The sequence below is a fragment of the Geotrypetes seraphini genome, chromosome 1 (assembly GCF_902459505.1).
Source record: "Geotrypetes seraphini chromosome 1, aGeoSer1.1, whole genome shotgun sequence".
Classification (NCBI taxonomy): Eukaryota; Metazoa; Chordata; class Amphibia; order Gymnophiona; family Dermophiidae; genus Geotrypetes; species Geotrypetes seraphini.
The window spans coordinates 5,900,288-5,921,547 of NC_047084.1; the positions used below are offsets into that span (position 1 = coordinate 5,900,288).

General features: G+C 40.1%; 1 protein-coding gene across 8 annotated transcripts in view; it reads left to right on the forward strand.

The window, feature by feature from the left end:
- Positions 1-21,260, forward strand: part of KIAA0825 (KIAA0825 ortholog) — a 500,428-nt gene that overhangs the window by 160,486 nt on the left and 318,682 nt on the right. For all 8 annotated transcript variants that reach the window (XM_033917989.1, XM_033917815.1, XM_033918166.1 and 5 more), the window contains 3 exons: positions 10,603-10,742; positions 14,092-14,280; positions 19,656-19,886. In XM_033917989.1, the coding sequence (XP_033773880.1) occupies positions 10,603-10,742; positions 14,092-14,280; positions 19,656-19,886 (560 nt within the window). The remainder of the gene's footprint in view (positions 1-10,602; positions 10,743-14,091; positions 14,281-19,655; positions 19,887-21,260) is intronic.

Below are 21,260 nucleotides of genomic sequence, written 5' to 3' on the forward strand. Positions count from 1 at the left end.
ATTATTTCTTTTTCAGGCACCTTACAAGTCCAGCGTCGCGGGGGAAATAGCCATGCTGAGCAGTGAGCTCAGCACTACACAGATGAAAGCCTTGCTTGCTGATTGGTCCGGCGGGGCGGGGCCGCCGGACCAATCAGCAAGCAAGGCGTTCATCTGTGTATGTGCTGAGCTCACTGCTCAGCATGGCTATTTCCCGCCGCGACGCCGGACTTAAGCTGCATGCCTGCGTGACACACTACCGGAGCCGCAGCAAAGGAGGAAAAGAGCCGCATGCGGCTCTGGAGCCGCAGGTTGCCGACCCCCGCCCTAGTACATCCTTCTAGCTTTCGCCATTACCTTTTCAACCTGTTTGGCCTCATTAAGATCACCACATACAATCACACTGAAGTTCCGCTCTTCTGTCATGCACATTAGTTCTTCACCCTCTAAACTGTACCATTCCTTTGGTTTTTTTCAGCCCAAATGCATGACTTTGCATTTCTTAGCATTAAATTTTAGCTGCCAAATTTCAGACCATTCTTCATGCTTCGCTAGTTCTTTTTTCATGCCCAATCCCTCCTGCCACAGACCCCAAAATAATCCCTGGCAGGAGGATGCCCACTCCCTCCTGTCGCATTCTGAAGAGGCAGACCAGCCAGCCAAAGGGAGTGCATCCCTCTGGCCGGCCTTGCTGAATAAGATATGGGGGGTCAGCATCTCGGGGGTAAGGTGAAACTTGAGTCGGGGGTCTGGCTCGGTTGGGATTTAAAGTCACGTTTTATGGAGTTAAGCAGCAAGGAGCGTCAATGAAATGCTACCACTGTAGTGAACATTAAGAACAGTAAGATAAATTCTAAATACTTGTTTCGATTGTTTATTATAAGTGTTTGGTAATTTATTCACTTTGCACTGGGTTTAGGTCTGAGCACTGCACTGATCACAATATACTGCACGTTAATATCAGTATTTAAGACCAAAATATCTGTGATTATTTTGAGCATTGTTATATAATGTCATAGAATTGAAAATTGAATTCCCCAAAATTTATAGTAATTGCTAATATTGCCATTAATGTTTGGCCATTTATTAAAATTACCATGTGAGTTCCTACTGTAACCCATTTTGTGGGCAGTAAAGACTCCTGCAATATACGTGTGTATTAATCCTCTTTGGCCATAATACACCCCCTCAAAAAAATTTTTGAAAAATTTATAGTGTGCAGATTTCGATATTACTACAGTGCGTCATGTAGTACTCCATTTTTTGTTGCATTAGGCACATTTATTGCCTAACGCAGCTTAGTAAAATTGCCTCTAAAGAAATGACTAGTGTCTAATCCTAGAGATAGCCCATGAAGAAAATATGAACAAAATATAGGCAGACTCTGTAATGCTAACATACACCAGTCCAGATGCTATAAACGGCACCTAAGAGTGCATTCATTATAGTTGCCACTTTGTGTGGCTGTCAATCAACCACTAGGTGCCACATATAGAATGCCACCTTATGGCGTCTAGGCACCAGTATATTAGGCAGGGTTTTACTTGACCTAATTTACCAGCTCCTAATTCGGACACCTAGCAACACCTAAATCAACCTCGCTTATTCTCCGCCCCTAACCATGCCTCTTTATCAGGTAGATGTTGGAGGGTTCAGCACCAAATTCTTAATTGCTTTTTTTAATTGGATTTTTTTTTTTTGGGGGGGTTATTGACTGAAAATTAGTGTGGTCATTCGCCATGTCAATTTTATAAAAAGTTGAGCACGAATTGTGAAGTTAGGTATCGCTAGGCATCATCAATTAGGGTGCCTAGCAGCATCTAATATAGGTACCCTGTAAAGAATCTGGCTATGATTGCTTTATTATGTTATTCATTTAACAGGTTTTTTAAAAAAAATAAAAGCAGCTCAAAGTATTATGCATAACATTCAACATAAGTTCACTAAATGAATGACGAGGGTTTTTTTTTTCTTTATACAGTACTCCCCCGAGATTCGCGTGTCAAAGCAGCTCCTGATTGGATAAGGCCTGACTTAATGCAGGAAGAGGCGGTCGGAGCATACCGTGAGTGATTTCCTGCACTCGCGGCGCTCCAGCTGCTCTCTCCTGCCTTTCCCGCTGCCCTCTCCTTGTCGGCGGTTCGCAGTTGGAAAATACCGCGAATGACCGGGACCGCGAACCGCTGACTGCGAACAACCGGGGGAACACTGTATATGCTTACATCAGGACAAGTATAACCTCACACTTGGTAATCTTGGTAAAAAAAAACAAAACAGAGAAGCTATTCAATTTTAATAAATTATAGTCTGGAATTCATTGAGTATTCACTAATAGACCTATTCACAAAAGGCATTAAAACTGACATTTAACAGACTTTAAGCTGAAAATTTAACACAAAAATAATTTAATATTCAGAAAGCATAATATTGAGACGTGATCTGAAGTACTACTACTGTCCATTCAGTCATGTACGACCCTTGGATACACTGTAGTATTAGTGGCAAATAATGCAAGCTGTATTAAAATGTAAATTCACACTATCTCTAATATATATATTTCTGTTGCAAAGACATAGGATTTTCTACTGTAGCTGTTGCTTTCCAATAGTCGCGATCTTTGCAGAAGGGTATCTCTCAAAACTCTCAGCTCCTCCCCTTCAGCAGTGGAGAATAGCTCCCCCTTCAGTTTTTCCTTTTACAAGTGAACTGAGAAGGTATGTTCTGATCTGACCTGATCGTTCTTTTTATTCTTTTTGTATATTTTTGCCTTCAGTTTCTTTTTTCTTGCATGGCTTCAGTGCTCAGAAGTTCCCTTTTTGAGTTTACTCTGCTGGGGAAAGGACACAGACCCTACAGACCTCGCAGGCCAATCTCTCTGAGTACTTGCTGAGCTAGCCTGCTTTGTGTCCCATCAGAAGCTTGGGATCCGTTGTCCTGGGAGCTTGCTCGCAAGCTGTGGGGCCCCTATGTAACAACCCTCTTGGTATCAGGGAATCGGCTGCAAATTTTCTCCCCCTAACGCATCATGTGGATTTTCTGTGGTTGGAATCCTTGGCTGGGGTCTGTCTGACTGGCATCAGAAAATTTCCAGCGGTAGACTTATTCCTGGCATTTTATGAAACAGAAATCCTTTCCCTGCAGGAAGGCTGCTACAAACTGACAGGCACCAGAAATCACAGTGAGTACTCCCTTTATTCTGAGAAGCTGAAAGCTTTGTCTTTGATAGTTTCAATACCAGCAGAGCCTCCCAAGACAGACAGGTTTCAGCGGAGATGTCAGACTAACAATGTACAACCCATCTGGGCTGCAGCAGATGGACAGTGTCGGAGGCAGAGGATCGCGTTAGATGCGACAACATCGAATTTATACTGCACAGAAGAAAGGCCTGGCAATCTACTTCTGGCAATGTACTTCTGCTAAGAAAACTTGATGATGATGATTAAGTCAGTAGGACTTGAACACAAGTCAATGGCACCTAATTCCCTTTATTCCCTATGGGTCTGAAAAAGGCAGATTCAAGGGATTCTGGAGTTAGTTATGTTCCCCCACCTCAAAAACCCCCTTTTTGCCTTTTGGTTTGTATACCAGTTAAGCTCCCACTGACTGTTTTTGGCACAATTTTTCTAGCAGTGACCATCTTGGATTTTTAGCAATTCTTTTTTTCAAGTGCTTTTTTTCTGCCTCAAACACCCTGATTTTGCCTAGGGATAATCTGTAATGTATTCCCCAGTCCAATCTATCCCTAATTCATGTATTTTATGTGCAGATTTGATGGCTGTGGAGCAGCCATGTTCCACGTAATGTGGAATGTGGGAGGAAGGGGTGGGAGCTTCGTGCTCATCCTCTCTTGAGTTCTCCAAGGCATTAGCACCCCCACAAGCCTGGTCTGTGATCTAGAGGCTGCACTTAGTGAGAGGGCAAAATGCAAGCGTGTGGAGGCGAAGAAGGTCCTACCACTCCAGTCAGGGGTCCTGCAGAGGCCCTTAGGGCCTCTTGTCCAGGGATTCTTATATTTTGTCAGTCTCCTGTGAAAAGCCTACTTAACAGGCCCTGAAAGCACTGTGCTGCCTGTGAGTGCACCAGCTCCGATACAAGGGGATTCAAATCCCAGGAAGGCTTCTTCCTCGGAAAATGCCTGCTCCAAGTGTCAGTGACCTGTCTGAGAAAAACTGGAAGTCCCTTTCCATGCCTTTATTATTGCAAGGATCTTCTATGTCCTTGGATGATTTGGGGGTCCCTTTTGGGACCAGAGGTTAGGAAACTGGTGGTTATTGATCATACTAATGATCCCTCAGTGCGTGTCTTTTCAAGTCCGCTTCTGTTTCACATGTCATTTCTGAAACCCTCTCTGAGCTGAAGTTGGATATCCAACAACCCTCCACCTCCCAGTGTTCCATTATGAGCAGCACTAATGCACAGATTACTTTTTTTCTGATCCATTTGGACATCATCTCTTTAGTCACTGATCAATGGGATTCTCCTGAAGGTTCTCTAAAGGTAGCCAAAGCTGCATCTAGGCTTTATCCTATGGACCTGACTTTCAAAAGCTGTTTTCGCAGCTGAAAGTGGATTTTGCAGTCATTGGCATAGTAAGGGTGAGTAGCGAACCTTCCCCACCATCTTCCCCACCTCCCTGCCACGCACACACCCCCCCACCTTTCCCTTTAGTCGTATCTTTTTAACTTCTCTGTTTGGGACATAAGGCGGGAGTTTGGCTGATATGTAGCTGGGCTCCATGTTGGCAGTGGGCGGGTGAATCAGCTTCTAAAGCCACTCTCAGCAGATTACCCTTCAAGGGCAGATGCTTTTTGAGAGACCTTATGGCCAGCTTGGTGGATTGTCGTCCCAAATTCCTTTTAGACTGCAGAGTTCGGCGTTCTACTGGGGGTGGTAGAGGCAATTTTTGTTCCTCTCAGAGATCCTGCCAGTTTTCTTCCAGTTCCACTTCCAAGAGATCTTTCCTGGGGTTCAAGACAGATTTGGCAACTACACATGCCAACAACCCTTGGGTTCCTGCATCGGCTCAACCAACAAAAAGCCACAGTGACACCAGGTTGATGGCCTTGTTCCCTCGCATTGGCAGGTGGTGAGGGAATGGGAACAGTCCTAATCAGACTGTTGGGTTCTGGACATTATTCGGGAAGGACCTTGGTGGCAAAAATCCATGCAGGACTTACACCCTAAATGGTGAGATCCTAGATAGGACTATAGCAGAACATGACTTGGGGGTGATCATTAGCGAAGACATGAAGACTGCCAACCAAGTGGAAAAAGCTTCATCCAGGGCTAGACAAATCATGGGCTGTATCTGCAGAAGTTTCATTAGCCGTAAGCCCGAGATCATAATGCCGTTGTTAAGATCCATGGTGAGACCCTCATCTGGAATACTGTGTGCAATTCTGGAAGCCGCATTATCAAAAAGACGTGCGGAGAGTTGAGTCGGTTCAGCGAATGGCCACCAGGATGGTCTCAGGACTCAAGGATCTCCCGTATGAGGAATGGCTGGGTAAGTTGCAACTATACTCACTCGAAGAACGCAGAGAGAGGGGAGACATGATCGAGACGTTCAAAAACATCACGGGCCACATCGAGGGGCTAGAAGATCTCTTTCTTCTTAAAGGTCCCATGGCAACAAGAGGGCATCCGCTGAAAATCAGGGGTGGGAAATTTCATGGCGACTCCAGAAAATATTTCTTCACCGAAAGTTTCAAGTTTCAAGTTTTTATTGGCATTTGATGAATCGCTTATTTGATTTACTAAGCGATGAATAAAATTATTTAAAAAAAAAAAAGGGTAAATTACATAAAAATCTACAAACAAATGATAAGAGACAAACGTAAAGCATTCTACTATTAAAATCAACTCATCTTGTAATGGTTCACAAGGAATCAATACAAAAGAGCTATTCAACCTGATCACAAATTTATTTGACACCGCTCGCTACACCACACCCACACACAACTCTAAGTTACCCTCTGCAAATGACTTAGCACTACACTTTGATTAAAAAATTAAAAACCTTAGAATTCATTGTCAACAAATGACCCTAGTGATCATCTGATACCTATCACCCAAGGAAATGATACACCGGCAGACATGATCTGGAGCTCCTTTCAAGATTTAGAGTGGAACAATTACAACAGACTATATAACAAATACTCTAAATCCTATTGCGTTTTGGACTTATGTCCCCCAGAAATCATGAAAGCAGCACCTTTATTATTTAAACTATCGTTGATGCAATATTTGGCTCATAACCTAAAAACTGGGAAGTTCCTCTCTAATAATGATCAAATAATAATAACCCCAATTCTAAAAAATCGAAAAGAATCTTCAGCTATAATATCCAACTACAGATCAGTAGCATCCATTCCGTTTATTGTAAAAATTATGGAGGGATTGGTACACACCCAACTGATGGATTATCTGGATCAGTTCTCTCTCCTACATGAAACTCAATCCGGTTTTAGACCGTTATTCAGTACTGAGACAGTAATTGCGGCTATTTTAGACAATCTGCGCCTACTTTTTAGTAAGGGCCTTAATGCCCTGGTTATGCAATTTGATATGAGTTCTGCCTTTGATCTAGTAGACCACGGGAAACTGCTGCAATGCCTAGACGCCATTGGTATCAGGGACGAGGTGCTGAATTGGTTCTGTGGCTTCCTTATGTCCCGCACTTATCAAGTACGTTTTAATTATGAACTTTCAGATACCTGGAGCAATCCATCCGGTGTGCCACAAGGGTCTCCGCTATCTCCATTGCTCTTCAACATCTACATGTCCTCACTAGGCACGCAGCTAACCCAGTTGGGGATAAAACTATTTAGTTATGCAGATGATTTTACGATCATCAGCCCATTCGTTAATTCTATCTCTGAAACTATTCCTAAAGCTTCAGAAGCCATAAACGTGATGGAGCACTGGATGACAACCTTTAGGCTCAAACTTAATTCAGAAAAGACAACTTTCTTCGTTGCTTCACCACATCCGTTTGACACCAAATCACCACTATGTATCAATAATCTTAATTACCCTATCCAACCTACCATAAAGATACTAGGTGTAACTTTGGATCAGTGCCTACCCATGAGAGACCAGGTGGACTCCTTGATCAGAAAGGGATTTTTCACTCTCTGGAAACTCAGATCCATTAAAGCTTATTTCGATACAGCGGCATTCAGAACCCTAGTCCAATCCCTCGTACTGAGTCTACTTGACTACTGTAACATCGCCTATTTAGCAATTTCCCAAAAGAACATGCAGCGTTTACAATTGATGCAAAATGCAGCGGTCAAACTGATCTTTGGGCTGAGGAAGTTTGACCACGTAACACCCTACTACTGGCAGCTGCATTGGCTGCCAATGGAGGCACGTGTAAAGTTTAAATTTGCCTGCTTCTGCTTCAAAGCACTACACGGACTTGCCCCTAAATATATAACTGATCTTTTAGTCTTCTCAGCCAACAGACACAAGAGAAACTCACATTCCAACTTCGTTTCCCCCCCAGTGAGAGGTTGTAAACTGAAAAAACACCATGAACATCTTCTCTCACACCAAGCAGCATCATGGGGTAAAGACCTAGAACAATTGCTTTCGCCCACTACTTATGAGGAATTTAGGAAACGTCTGAAAACACACCAGTTCCTAAAGTATCTAGACAACTGATCCTCTCTTCTCTCTCCCCTCTATAGCGATTAACTTGTTCTATTGATCACTCTCTCCTCAAAAATGGATTTCCTGTCCTATTAACCCTCTTTCTTCCTCCCCTCTTAAAGTCAATCAATTTGTACCTTTGCTTAATCTTTGTAAACCGCATAGAACTTAACGGTATTGCGGTATATAAACTGTTATTATTATTATTATTATTATTATTATTATAAAGACAAATCAAATAACAAAATTATTTAATATAATACGAACATGAATAGGGAGGGAAGGAGGAAAAGTTACAATTTTTATCTTAGAAGAAATAGACAAGGAAGGAAAAACATGAGGGAATGGGGGAGGTAGAAACTTGAGGACATTTAAATTTGTGATAAATTTAAATGTTAAAAGCATCTTTAAAAAGATAAGATTTTAAGGATTTTTTTAAAAAATGTAAGATCCTTTTCGTTTTTAATGTGGTGGTTAACCAATGGAATAATCTTCCACAATAGGTAATTGAGGCCAGCAGCGTGCCTGATTTTAAGAAAAGATGGGATAGGTATGTGGGATCTCTTCGTGGAGGTAGTTAGGGGGTGGGTCATTAGTGTGGGCAGACTGGATGGGCCATGGCCCTTTTTCTGCCGTCATTTTCTATGTTTCTATGAATTTTATCGCCCTCGTCCAGATCTTTTCATCGATTCCTCAGCAAGTTGACCAGAAAAGGAGGCCAAGGTCCAAGCAATGATGCAGCAACTCTTGGACTTACACAAGTTCAAGCTTATTAAAAATTTGATTTAATCGCTTATCTTGATTTACTAAGCGAAATAACAATTTTTAAAAATGGGTACATAGACATTAAAAGAACACAGGAACATTGTCTAACTGGCACAAAAGGAAAGAGGGGAGAAATACAATCTTTGTAAAGAAAAGGAACATTAAAGACAAAAATGACAGGCAGGGGATAGAATGCATAAAATTAAAGTTTGTGTCCGAAGAAGAATCAGGCTCTGGCAGATACTCCATATACTTCATAGTGACCAAGAAAGGCACAGAAGATTGGAGGCCTATATTGTACCTGAAATTCATAAATGAGGCACTAAGAGTTCCCTGCTTCCATATGGAGACAGTCTGCTCAGTCATAGCAATGATGGCATCAGGGGAATTTTGTCTAAGGAGCCCTTTGACTTGGCCACGAAGGTAAGGGGGAGGGGAGCTGCTGAAAGACATCTAGTAATTCTTACAGGCTTGCCTGTGCAGGGAATTATTTTTGTAAAATCATATTTGTTATGTGACTGGCATTATTTAGACTTTAATTTCTATGAATGAATAGAATGAAAATAATATAAAATTGCTTGCTTATTTTTATGTGCGTGCACTGAAGGGAAGTGGAGAGAGTGGGCTGAGGATGCTGAAGGGAAATGGGGAAGAGAGAGTAGGGAGAAGGCGCTGATTTATAAATTGACAATTGTACAGAATAGTTTCTTTTTATGCTTTAATATAATAAGTTCAGTATAAAACTATTCGAATCTTTTTATGCTTTAATATAATAAGTTCAGTATAAAACTATTCGAGGCTTGTGTGGATGGGATCAGATGGTTTGCAGGGACGAGGACTGAGCTTGCAGGGACGGAGACAGTTTTTTTCCCCGTGTCATTCTCTAGACTCTGCCACGAATTGATTTCGACTACTTGCGAGCAAGCGGGGTGTCAGTCGGGTTTTCGTAGCCATCGTAGCGCAAGCGGGCGTGGGGTATGGCTCTCAAAAGAAATTTTAATCATTGTATTGCTGATCTTTGGCTCTTTTGACTAATGAGTTTGCCTACACTGCACTATCCAATTCTTTGGCCACACAGTCCAAAAAATTGATTAAATTTGTCTGAAACGACCTGCCTTTAGTGAATCCATGTTGCCTCAAGACCTGTAATCTACTGGATTCCAGAAATGTCATTATTCTTTGTTTTAAAAGCGTTTCCATTAATTAATTAATTATTCAATTTTCTATATCATTCTCCCAGAAGAGCTCAGAACGGTTTACATGAATTTGTTCAGATACTCAAGCATTGTTCATTTACTTACCATAGTAGTCAGACTTACCAGCCTGCAGTTCTCTACTTCTTCCTTACTTCCACTTTTGTGAAGAGGGACCACATCCACCCTTCTCCAGTCCTCTGGTACCACTCTCAACGCTAGAGAAGCATTGAAAAGGTCAGCCAACAGAGATGCTAGAACTTCCCTAAGTTTCTTCTGTACCCTTGGATGTACATCATCTGGCCCCATTGCTTTGTCCAGCTTTAGTTTAGGTAGCTCCTCATGAACACAATCCTCTGGAAATCTACTACACCTTCATCCCTATTTGCATTTGTCTTCTGTGATCCTGCTCCTGGTGCTTCAGCTGTGAGCACAGAACAGAAATATTTGTTAAGCAATTCAGCTTTATCTTTGAGCTTCTACATATTCCTCCTCTTCACCTTTTGAGTCTCACAATGTCACTTTTGTACTTCTTCCTATCACTAATATATCTAATAAAGTCTTTTCTCCCCATTTTTACCGTATTAGCTGTTTTTTTCTTCCATTTGCATCTGTGCTTTTCTGACTACTCGATCAGCCTCTTAACTTTTCCAGATATTTTTGCCTGTCTTCCTCTTTGTGCGATCTCTTGTAGTTTATGAAAGCTAACCTCTTTTTCTTTACCTTCTCAGCTACTACTCTTGAGAACCAAAGTGGTCTTCTTTTCCTCTTAACTTTCTTTTCAAAATGGTTTGTTGATAACCTACCAAATATTAATTTTCTTTCAGCTAGTTGAGATTAAAACTAATTCCTTCCCTAAGCAATGTTAACATAAGCAAACATGAAAGCATTTTAGAGCAATCTTGGAGTAATTGATATTTAAAGGAGTTAGGATTACATCTGCACATTAAGGCTTTTAATTTTACAGATATATTAACTGCATTATGTCTTCTTTTTCTTACATTTTAAGAGTTCCATCAGCAGGGGAAATGGCAGTCCAGGGTCAACTGAAGCTGCTCTTATCCCAACCTTATTATAATTGGAACCTGCTTTTAGAGACCCTGCTGCATCATGATGGTCTTATAGCAAGAATTCTACTGAGTTGTTCAAGTAAGTGTTTGTAATGCTAACTGCTCTGCTAAGTCTTTCTACAAGAAGAAGAATAACTGAGCACAATCAAATCTGTTTTGCCCACACTATTGGAAATTGCTCAAGTGCTCCCCCTCCCCCATTAGAGATGCAGCATACAACTAGACCAGAGATAGCCTATTCCTTAGGATGAACCAGTGGTGTGGCTAGATATGGTATTTTGTGTGGACCTGAGCCTAAAGTGGGTTTGCACACAGTTCCCCACCCCTGCCCCTGCACCACACTTCCAACAAATAAATATCTGAGCTGGTGGGGATCCCTAAGCCCTGCCAGCTGGAAGAGATCCTCTGGCAGCCAGTGGCATTGTTCATGCGCTGCTGCTGCACTGGCCTCTCCCCTCCCATTTGTGAAAACTGAGCATGTGCAGGTGGGTGATGTGATAGCAATATATTGACAGTTCCACTGGCTGCAGCAATTGGGGAAATTACCTCTTCTGGCTGCCAGATTTTTGGGTGGGCCTGAGCCCAAACTAGGTGGGTCCAGGCCAACCTATGACTAAGCCACTGGGATACACCCAACCAGTCAGTTTTTCAGGCTATCCAAAATGAATATCCATGCCATAATATGCAAATCAATATATAAATAGACCTCCAGTGCAATTTACTAAGAAACATGCCATTAAATCATGGTTTTAAATAAGAGCGACTATCGGGAGTTAAAAAACCTAAGAAGCTGTGAAGAAAATATTACTTCTATAGCTGTGAAGGATAAAGCTATGCAAACTGGTTCACCTTCATACTTCTATCATAGGAAAAAAACCTCCTGTTTACTTCACTCCAGCCATAACATTGTAATACACAAAAAAGATTCTTATCTACACTGTGCCGATTCATTGTAGTTTTCAGTTCAGTAGAGCACCGGGAATCACTGAATGCTTTCGACTTGCCGGAAACAGTTCCAGGCTACAGAAGCTCTTATGCCCACTGCTGATGTTAACATCTCACAAATGCAGACAGTGGCCAACATTTCACAACAAAACAGTCACTGCTTCAGGGCTTCCAGAACTGTGAGAGAGATAACATGAATTTAAAAAGCAAAAAGAAACTTTAAACCTCTTACAGGAAAATGACTGTAGGCACTGCTTGGCTGAAGAAACCAGGCAAAAGGCAAAAAAATTTCACTGTTTTGTCGTGAAACATTGGCCATCGTCAGCATTTGTGAGATGTGAACATCAGCAGTGGGCATGAGAGCTTCTGTAGTATGGAACTGTTTCCGGCAAGTCGAAAGCATTAAGTGATCCCCAGCTGCTCTACTAAACTGCAAACTACAAGGAATCGGCACAATGCAGATAAGAATCTTTTTTGTATATTACAATGTTAAGGCTAGAGTGCAAGTAAACAGGAGGTTTTTTGCCTATGATAGAAGTGTGAAGTAGAGAATGACACGGGGAAAATATTTGTCCCCATCCCTGCAAACTCATCCCAATCACCGTCCCATTCCCGTGAGCTCAGTTACCGCCCCATCCCCGCAAACCATCGTGCTGAGCCTACGTGCTGAGCTCACTGCCTACATGCTGCTGATTTGTCGGGAGCTCAGCACGGCGCTGGACCCAGACCGGAAATTAGGTAGGCCTCGGGATATGAACACTGGGTCCATTTCCGTGGGAGTCCCATGGGCCTGGGAGGGGACCTTGTGGGAGTCCCGTTGACCTCGGGGGATCCACGTTCCTGTGTAGACCTCTAGTATGAAGGTGAGCCAGTTTGCAGCTTTATCCTTCACAGCTCTAGATGTAATATTTTCTTTGCAGCTTCTGAGGTTTTTTCCTCCTGATAATCACTCTTATTTAGAACCATGATTTAATGACTTGTTTCTTAGTAAATTGCACTGGAGGCTTATTTATATAGTGATTTGTGGTTTATTACTCCAGCTCCTCAATTATATATGATTGTTTGCCATAATTTGCATGCATTACCTCAATTGTTTGCAAATCTATCTTATGTATATTTATTGTGCATAGCCTAAAAACCTGAATTGCTAGGTATGTCTCAAGGACTAGGTAGAGAAGCATTGAACTAAAGGGATAAGTTTTAACAAAGGTTGCCACCCACAGTTCTATTCAGGGAATTATCGAATGTTAATAATAATAACTTTATTTTTATATACCGCAATACCACAACAGTTCAGACAGCGATGTTACAAAAAAGACTTTCAAATTACATTAGCATGTTAACCCTTTCAGGACCATAAGGATCGTAGGCCAATTTTTGTGGTTTTGACGACATTTTTATGGTAAAAAGGGCTTGCAGATGCCAAAAAATTGATTTTTTTTGTGAAATATCATTATTTTTATTTAAAAAAATCACACTTCTGGCTTATGGACAGTGTGGCAAGTGAATCTTCTCGTCAATCTAGCAACGACGCTAATGAATGAATGTCGGAACCAGTTTGTTTACATAAAGGCAGTATCATATGGAATCCGTACATATCAAATTTAGAACTGTAGACTATCCCAATCAAAATTTATAGGATTTTAAAGTTATGGGACAAATATGTCCCTTGGTCCTGAAAGGGTTAAGATTAGTCAAATTTATCTGGAAGCCTTTTAAAGATACATCAAGGCAGGAATGGAGTCAGAGAAATTTATCAAAGAGATAGGTTTTAATTGACTTCCTGAAAGTTTGATAGGAAGGCGTGTTTCAAATAAAGTTGGTTATTACATTAGTGTAATAATTTTATTTCTGGTGGACAGTATAAAAAGTAGGAGCATTTTGTTCCAACTGAACACCAGCACAGTATTCCTATAGCTAGAGAAATGTATTCCCAAACTGGAGTTCTATCATCCAGGTCCACCTGGTGCCTGATGTTGGCCAATGGTGAAAACAAATTCCTTTGTTCCTCCATTCACTGGTTTCAGGTGAATGGTTTTCTGGTTTGCATGCTATCTTTTCTTTTGTGATCTGAAGCTCTTAAGAAATATAAACCGCTTTGAATAGAAGCGGTATACAACATCTGAGGACAAATGAGTGATGGGTGATGACCACTCGGCCTGATCACAATGAGGTTACCCAGTCATTTTAAGCTGCATTTAATCAGTTAGTGCTGGTGAAAATGATTGGTTAGCGCTTAAAGGATATTCCAGGGGTAGAGTCAGCACTTGGCTGGTTAAGTGCCAATATTCCTAGGTGGCTGCTGCTAACAGCATCGTATACAGAATCAGGCCTTTTGTGCCTAGATTACATGAGATAATATTTCTGTAAGTGTAGACTACTATTTTATAGTGCTATTCATCATTTTAATTTCACCTTAAATTTTCTAGTAAGTAAATTATATAATCAAATATTACATTATCATTACGTTCTTTTTTTTTCAGAAACTGAATTAGCTAAATGTGAAGATGTAGTCTGTTCTTCAGAAGAGATCCATGGGAAAGATCCAAATTTATCTGAAGCAATCTTCACTGTGTTATCTTATTGTATATCGTCACCAGAATCACTTGGAAGCATTCTAAAGCGATACAGGGATGAAGTGCAGCTATGGGCATGTATATGTAATAGGGAAGGTATGAAGATAGTTTATTAAAATTACTGAAATCTACCTAACCTTTTTTATTAGTTGGAAATTTCATTAATTGTGATTCACAACTATTTTTATTTTTCTTCCATCAGTTCATATTTGTTAATTTAAAAAATCATTAGAAAATGCAATAGTAAGAATATTTGTCTTCTGCCTTATTTTTCATTCTTGCATTGTCTTCCGTGCAGGACTGTCTATTAAATGTCAAAATGTATAGTGCTGCATACGCCTTTCAGTGCTATAGAAGTGATAGATAGTAGTAGTAGACAGTAGACATTTTGACGCCAAAAGAATATGTCCATGAATGAGATATTTGCTTTTCTTTTTTTTTTTTTTTTTGGGGGGGGGTCTGCCATTTCATCTTCTCTATGATGACTTTTGACTTTTTTTGTACAGTGGTGTATCACTTCCCCTCAGCTGAATTCATAATCTTGACTGAGCTGAAATTAAAGGAAGTGGTATGTCAATTCAACATGAAAAACACACAGCGAAGGAGACTTCTGGTGTTCGATGTCTTTTATTGCATCTCACGACTCGACATGATCATATTTTGGCCCGAATGGGCCTCTCCTCAGGAGTCTGAAGTTTGGAAGTTAGATTGTGTACGCAATCACATTAAAATAGTCACAAGAACAGTCTTTTAAATCATACAAAAGGGCTCTAGGAGCCAACGTCATGGTCGTAGCATCCAGTTTAGCCTTGATTATCTGTAATAGATTTACTCCTGAGGCAGGCCCGTTCAGGCCGAAACACAATCATGTCAAGTCGTGAGATACAGTAAAAGACATCGAACACCAGAAGTCTCCTTCGCTGTGTGTTTTTCACTTTCCATTCTTTAGGAAGTTGGCATCTCCTGTTTTCTTGGGGTGCTAATTCAACAGACGTTTCAGGAGCATCACTAGAAGAGGTGAGGATCCAAGTTTCCAAGTTTATTAGTGATTTAATAAAAACACCTATCAAATACTAAGTGTTTTACAGCAATAAAATTTAGGGAATAGACATATTAAAATTCACAAACTAAAAACAAGGACAATACATAATAAGACATACAGAGAAACGTGTTGGAAAAGAGGAGTAACTACAATATAAAACAGGAAAGAGCTTTATTAGGGATTATGTAATCTGGGCCATTTTCTGTGTCAGATAGAAAACTTTGAGCATGTGCAAGAAATCTGTGTTCCACAAAATGTGCTCCTCATTAGTTATTCTTTAATTCAGTGGAGTGTGTGGTGCAGTGGTTAAAGCTACAGCCACAGCACACTAGGGTTATGGGTTCAAACGTCAGAGGGAAGGTTTCCGGGTCAGCTGTGGTCCACAACTTTGCGAAGAGAAGTGTGACTGGGAGAAAGCAGACGGCCAGAGGAGGTAAACACCCGTGGGAGGGAAGCACAAATTTGGGACGCAGAACGGAGGAAAGGTTGATGAAGGGCACGTTGGGGCACGGAAAGGAGAATGAGGGTCATATTTAGGCAGGAAGGGAGGAAGAGGGGACGTGTTGGCACAGGAAGGGAGAAGGAAGGGAGGGAGCACAAACTTCGGACAAAGAATGGAAGGAGGGAAGAAAGGAAGGGAGCATGAACTTGGGACAAAAGGGAGGGAGGGGAGCATGAACTTGGGTCATAGGATGGAAGAAAAGGAGGGAGTGAGGGAAAGAGATGCTGAGGTGGGGAGGGAATAGAAAGAAAGAATTGTTGGGCTTGGGTGTAGGATTGAGAGGGAAAGAGAAATGGTGCATGTTGTTTATTTTGAGAAAAGATATTTTTTTAAGGATTTTCTAAAATGCATATATGAGGGTGAGGAGTGAACTAAATGGCTCCAATCTGGGTCTCTTGAAACAGCTTGATAGGCAATGAGTTTAGACACAAATCTTTTGTGGGTAATACCTTTAATTTGTGGAAAGGAAAAAAATGAGTGAGGTTTTGTGGTTCAACCTGGTCTGGAGAAGCAAAATTGGTTAGTAAGGTAGGAGGGTAGTAATCCATTGAGTGCTTTGTAAAAGAGACAGCCAAATTTGAAAAGAACTCAGTTTTCCATTTCAGCCAACGAAGTTTGAGATAATAAGGAGATATATGGTCAGATTTTTTAAAGTTGAATATTAGCTTGATGGCAGTGTTTTGGATTATGCTTAATTTATGGAAGTGTTTGCGAAGCCTGGATAAGTATATAATATTACAATAATCCAAGATGCTTAAAACTAGAAAATGGATTAAGAGAATGAAAGGAACTTGGTCAAAAAATTTCTAATAGATTTAAGCTTCCAGACTAGGCTGATGTGAGCTGACATGGACATTTGTCTGTCTAAGATTACTCCCAAAATTCTAATGGTCAAGGAGATTGGATAATTGATACCTTTTTAAGGTTATAGAATTAATTGGTGAGTAGGAGGGGGTGGCTAAAAAGAATGTGGTTTTCTCCTTGTTTAGCTTGTGTTTATGGCTAAACATCCAGTTTTCCATTGTGTTAAAGATGTCATCAAGTAACTGAGCTTCAGGGGGAGTCAATTCCCATTTTGCCATTTTTACTGAAGGGAGAACTAATCTATTATCTTGGAATGTCCTAAGAGTTCTAGTCGGTGTATATGGTATAATTAATGCACACAAATAATTTGGGTGTTGTGAAAATTAAAAAGCTGTATGTGCTAGATTTAAAGCTTTAAACAGAATCCTATATTGTAAACAGAATCCTATATTGAATTGGTAACCAGAGATATTGTAAAAACAACGGAGTAACTCTATCATACTTTTTCTTATATCCAAGCAATTTAACTGGAATATTTTGAATTGTTTGTAGTCTTTTTAAGACTGTTTTTTTGGCAGACCTATATATATATATTATATAATATTGCAATATTCCAATTTTGAGATTACAAATGCATGAATAAGAGTATGCCATTTCCTAAAAAAAAGAAACCCAAAACATCTCTTACCGCCCATAAATTTCTCAATGAATAAAAATAAGGTTTTACCAAGTCAAGATTTGATCTTCAAAAGTTAATTGATAATCAACCATGATTCCAAGATATTTAAAAGTTTGTACCGCTGATATCTTTTTCCCTAATAAAAACAAATCTACCTGGGGTTGAGGATAGTGTCCAGTTATCCAACATGAAGTACATGTCGCTATATTCAAAACTAATGTTTGATCTTTAAGCCACTGTGCTATTGCTACTCTGTTTCCTCTGTGTTTGATAATGGTTTTAGAATTAGAGAATGACACGGGGACCGTTTACCGTGGTAAACCATGGTCACTGCAGTAAATCCGCAGTAATGGGGACATTTGCAATTGGTTTACTGCAGGAATGAGAACAAGACCTTTCACCGCCCCATGAAAGCAGTAAAAAGTCTTGCTTCTGTGTTAAAAAAATTGCGCCCTTGTCAGACTCGGCATTTCCTCCCCAGCAACTCTTGGGCCTATTTTACCTTCAGGAGCCAGCCATTTCACGATGAAGACAGAAGGAACCCAAAACCAAAGCCTGAGACCAATGTGATTTGAAGAATAAAATTACCAGACAACAAAAGGTAGAAAAAAAAAATTATTTTATATTTTGTGATTAAAAGTTTGTATATTTCAGATTTGAAATATGTATCCTGCTAGAGCTGGTATTAGACATAACTGGGAACCGCAAAGCCCAGGCTGTGCTTCTTTAGCTTCCAGGCTTAGGGCTTTCTCTCTGACCAGGAGGCAGTTGCCCTAGTTGCTCTTCCCTAACACTATTCCTGCTATGTGTGACTAAAGTATTCTGTTAGCTTGATTTTTCTATGTAGCATTCTGTATTAATTTGGTTTGTTCAGTTTTCACAATAGTGGAGGGGATATTTGTGAAAGGGAGGGGAGACAGGGGTTTTGTTGATCCATGCTCTGTATTATTTGTGTTTATAAAATGACAATTGTACAGAATAGTCTCTTTTTATACTTTAATAAAATAAGTTCAGTATAAAATCATAACTATTTGAGGCTTGTGTGGGTGGAATCTGACTATTTGAAGGGCAGAGACGGGAACTGAGCTCGCGGGGAGGGTGCAGGGACGGGGACTGAGCTTGAGGGGACGGGGCAGGGATGGAGATGAGCTCACGGGGAAGGGGTAGGAACGGTGATAAATTTTTTCCCCATGTCATTCTCTAGTTAGAATTACCTTCCCCACTGCTGTTGCATTTTTAGGGGGTGAATTTTTGAATCCACTCACTTCCCTTTGTCACCCTCACTCTCAAGTCTAAATCCCTACTGTCTCAATTTCTCAACAAGTAACCTCATTCCTACCATAGATAGATGTAGATCATCCCTATAATATCCTTTTGTTTTTCCATATATTTCCCCAGCCTCTTATGTTTCTAAAGCCTTCCTATTGACACCAGGATTAAAGCCAATTATTGAACTTCTCTATTTTGTGAAGCTTTTCTTCTCCCTTTCCACCAGGTTGGCAGTACCTCAGAAAAGGCTACAATGGGCTCCTTTTACAAAGCCGCGCTAGCGGTTTAACGTGAATAATGCTAGCCGCTACCGCCTCCTCTTGAGCAGGCGGTAGTGTTTTGGCCAGCGCGGGAGTTAGCGTGTGATTAAAAGTCACGCTCGCTAAAGCTGCTAACGCGGCTTCGTAATAGGACTTCAGATTCTCCCCCAGCTTCTGGAATGCTGTCTGTTCTTCAAACATGCCACTGTTAACTAGATCATTTGTCTCTAAGTGGATTACAATGTCCATTTTAGAATTCTTACTTTCTTCTTTGATCACAGTCAATATGCAGTTGATACTTCACCTTAAGAGTCAATTTTCTGAGCACCAGAATGCTTCAATACAGTATAAGAATTATATAGGGGCAATAATTGGCAAGGAGGATGTCTCTGTATCTTTGGTCATAATCTACCAGAATCTACAGCTATCCATGTATTATGGGACTGTTTTAACCTCTGTGGCAGTGGTAAGTTGCCTGCAGGCAATGCAGTTCTGGAAGATCCTTTAATTGCAGCCAATTCCTGTCTTGAGTCTGTTGATCTTCTCCCTCATAGAAGAGAGATGGAGACAGATGAGTGAGCTTTAAATGACCAAATGGCTGTCCTTAGGACAAATAAGCCACAATTATTACAATGAATGGAAGACACGGGGATTGGTTGAAGTAGGTATTAATAGGTGCCCTATGATTGATACGTGATTTTTCTGTTTCCTGATATTATGGCAGATAGCTCAATTGAATATCAGTCTGCTGTCAAATGAGATCTTTCTTAAAAGAAGCAATAGGTGATGTTGGTTTATTAAAAAAAAATTTGGACTGGTTGGACCTCTTTTTTTAATAGTGCTAATTTAGCAAATGCAAGTGATTATGGTGTATGAATTTAGTTGCATTTTTAAAATTCTTTTTTCTTTTTTAAGTTTCTAGTTGCAGTGACTCAGAGACTGATGTCATTGGATGTCTGAAACAAACTTTGGTTAATTCTGTCAAGGGCATCTTGAATCAGCTGATTTCTTTAATCCATTTACTGGAGACAAATAACTTTGACTCGCATCTACACAAACACAATTTTCCTGAGAGTCTGCTTAAGACTGTCCCAAAGGAGTGGAATTATTCACATAAAGAAGTGAAAAAAAAAGACTCTGAGAAAAGTAAGTAAAATATATATTCTGTGAACTCACTAACAGTCTGTGATGGATGGATGGATGGAGTGTTTAGGAAGTTGCCAGTCCGTCTTGACAACACTTCCTCACAGAGCCATATTAATAAGCCAGATCCAGCAGGATAAAGGGAGAGTGTAGCTCAGTTAGGTCAGAGCAGGGAAGGCCATGCCATCGAACAAGTTCAGTATACAGTACAGTCAAACCTTGGTTTGCGAGCATAATTCGTTCCAGAAGCAAGCTTGTAATCCAAAGCACTCGTATATCAAAGCAAATTTCCCCATAAGAAGTAACGGAAACTCAGACGATTTGTTCCACAACCCAAAAACTTTAATACAAAATACTATACGTATTTGTATTGCAAGTTGTGACGCGTGTTGCAAGTTGTATTGCAAGTTGTGACGCGTGTATACTGTATGTACTCGTATTACAAGACCTCGCTCGTTTAGAAGAGTCACTACACTCCTGCAGTGTCAGAGAGAGAAGGACCATTGGCTCAGTTGTGATCTGTATATACTGTATGTACTTGTATTGCAAGACATTGCTTGTATATCAAGTTAAAATTTAATCGAATGTTTTTGCTTGTCTTGCAAAACACTTGTAAACCAAGTTACTTGCAATCCAAGGTTTTACTATATTAATAAAAGCTTGGAAAATGCATACATAGTTCAGGCAGACCAATAAAACCCGTGATCATAGTCAAACCAGAAAGGCTCAGGGAAGAGAGAAGCAGCTTTTCAGATTATGCCTGCACTACATATTTGTAAGCTAATAGAATCCTAGATAAAGTAGGCCAAGCTTTATCTTAGAAAGTTTGTGAGAATCTTGATTTATTGAGGACTGGCTAGAGCCAGGCTAGAATTTGTCTAATAATGCAATTAGGTTGTGCATTAGGGTTATCCAGAAAAACCTAAAGTTGGAAAAACTATACAAACTGAAGTTTTATTTTCCCATAAATTTGATTGTACTTGATCAGAAAATATATTTTTTAATGTTTTAAAACCCATCCTAGGGTTCCTCAAAGCCACAGATCACATAAAGCTTTGTTTTTCTTAAAATTTGCTATTATTTTTGCTTAATGAAGCAAATTTCCTTAGAACCTCTCTAATGCAGTGTTATAACCACAAAAGAATAGGAAAGCATTCTCCTGTCAGCATGAGGCCTTGTTGCAAGAAGACATTGAATGCCTGAGTGTTTGGAATGCCACTGGTAGACCAAAAATGTACCTGTTTAGCTATTATCAAGTATATTAAATTTCTGTTATTTTTCACAATAAAGTATAGATATTGAAGGTTTGTTTAATAAAATACTGCTAGATTTTTTTTTTTTTTTTTTTTTTTTGCATAAAATGTCCTTTTATCATTA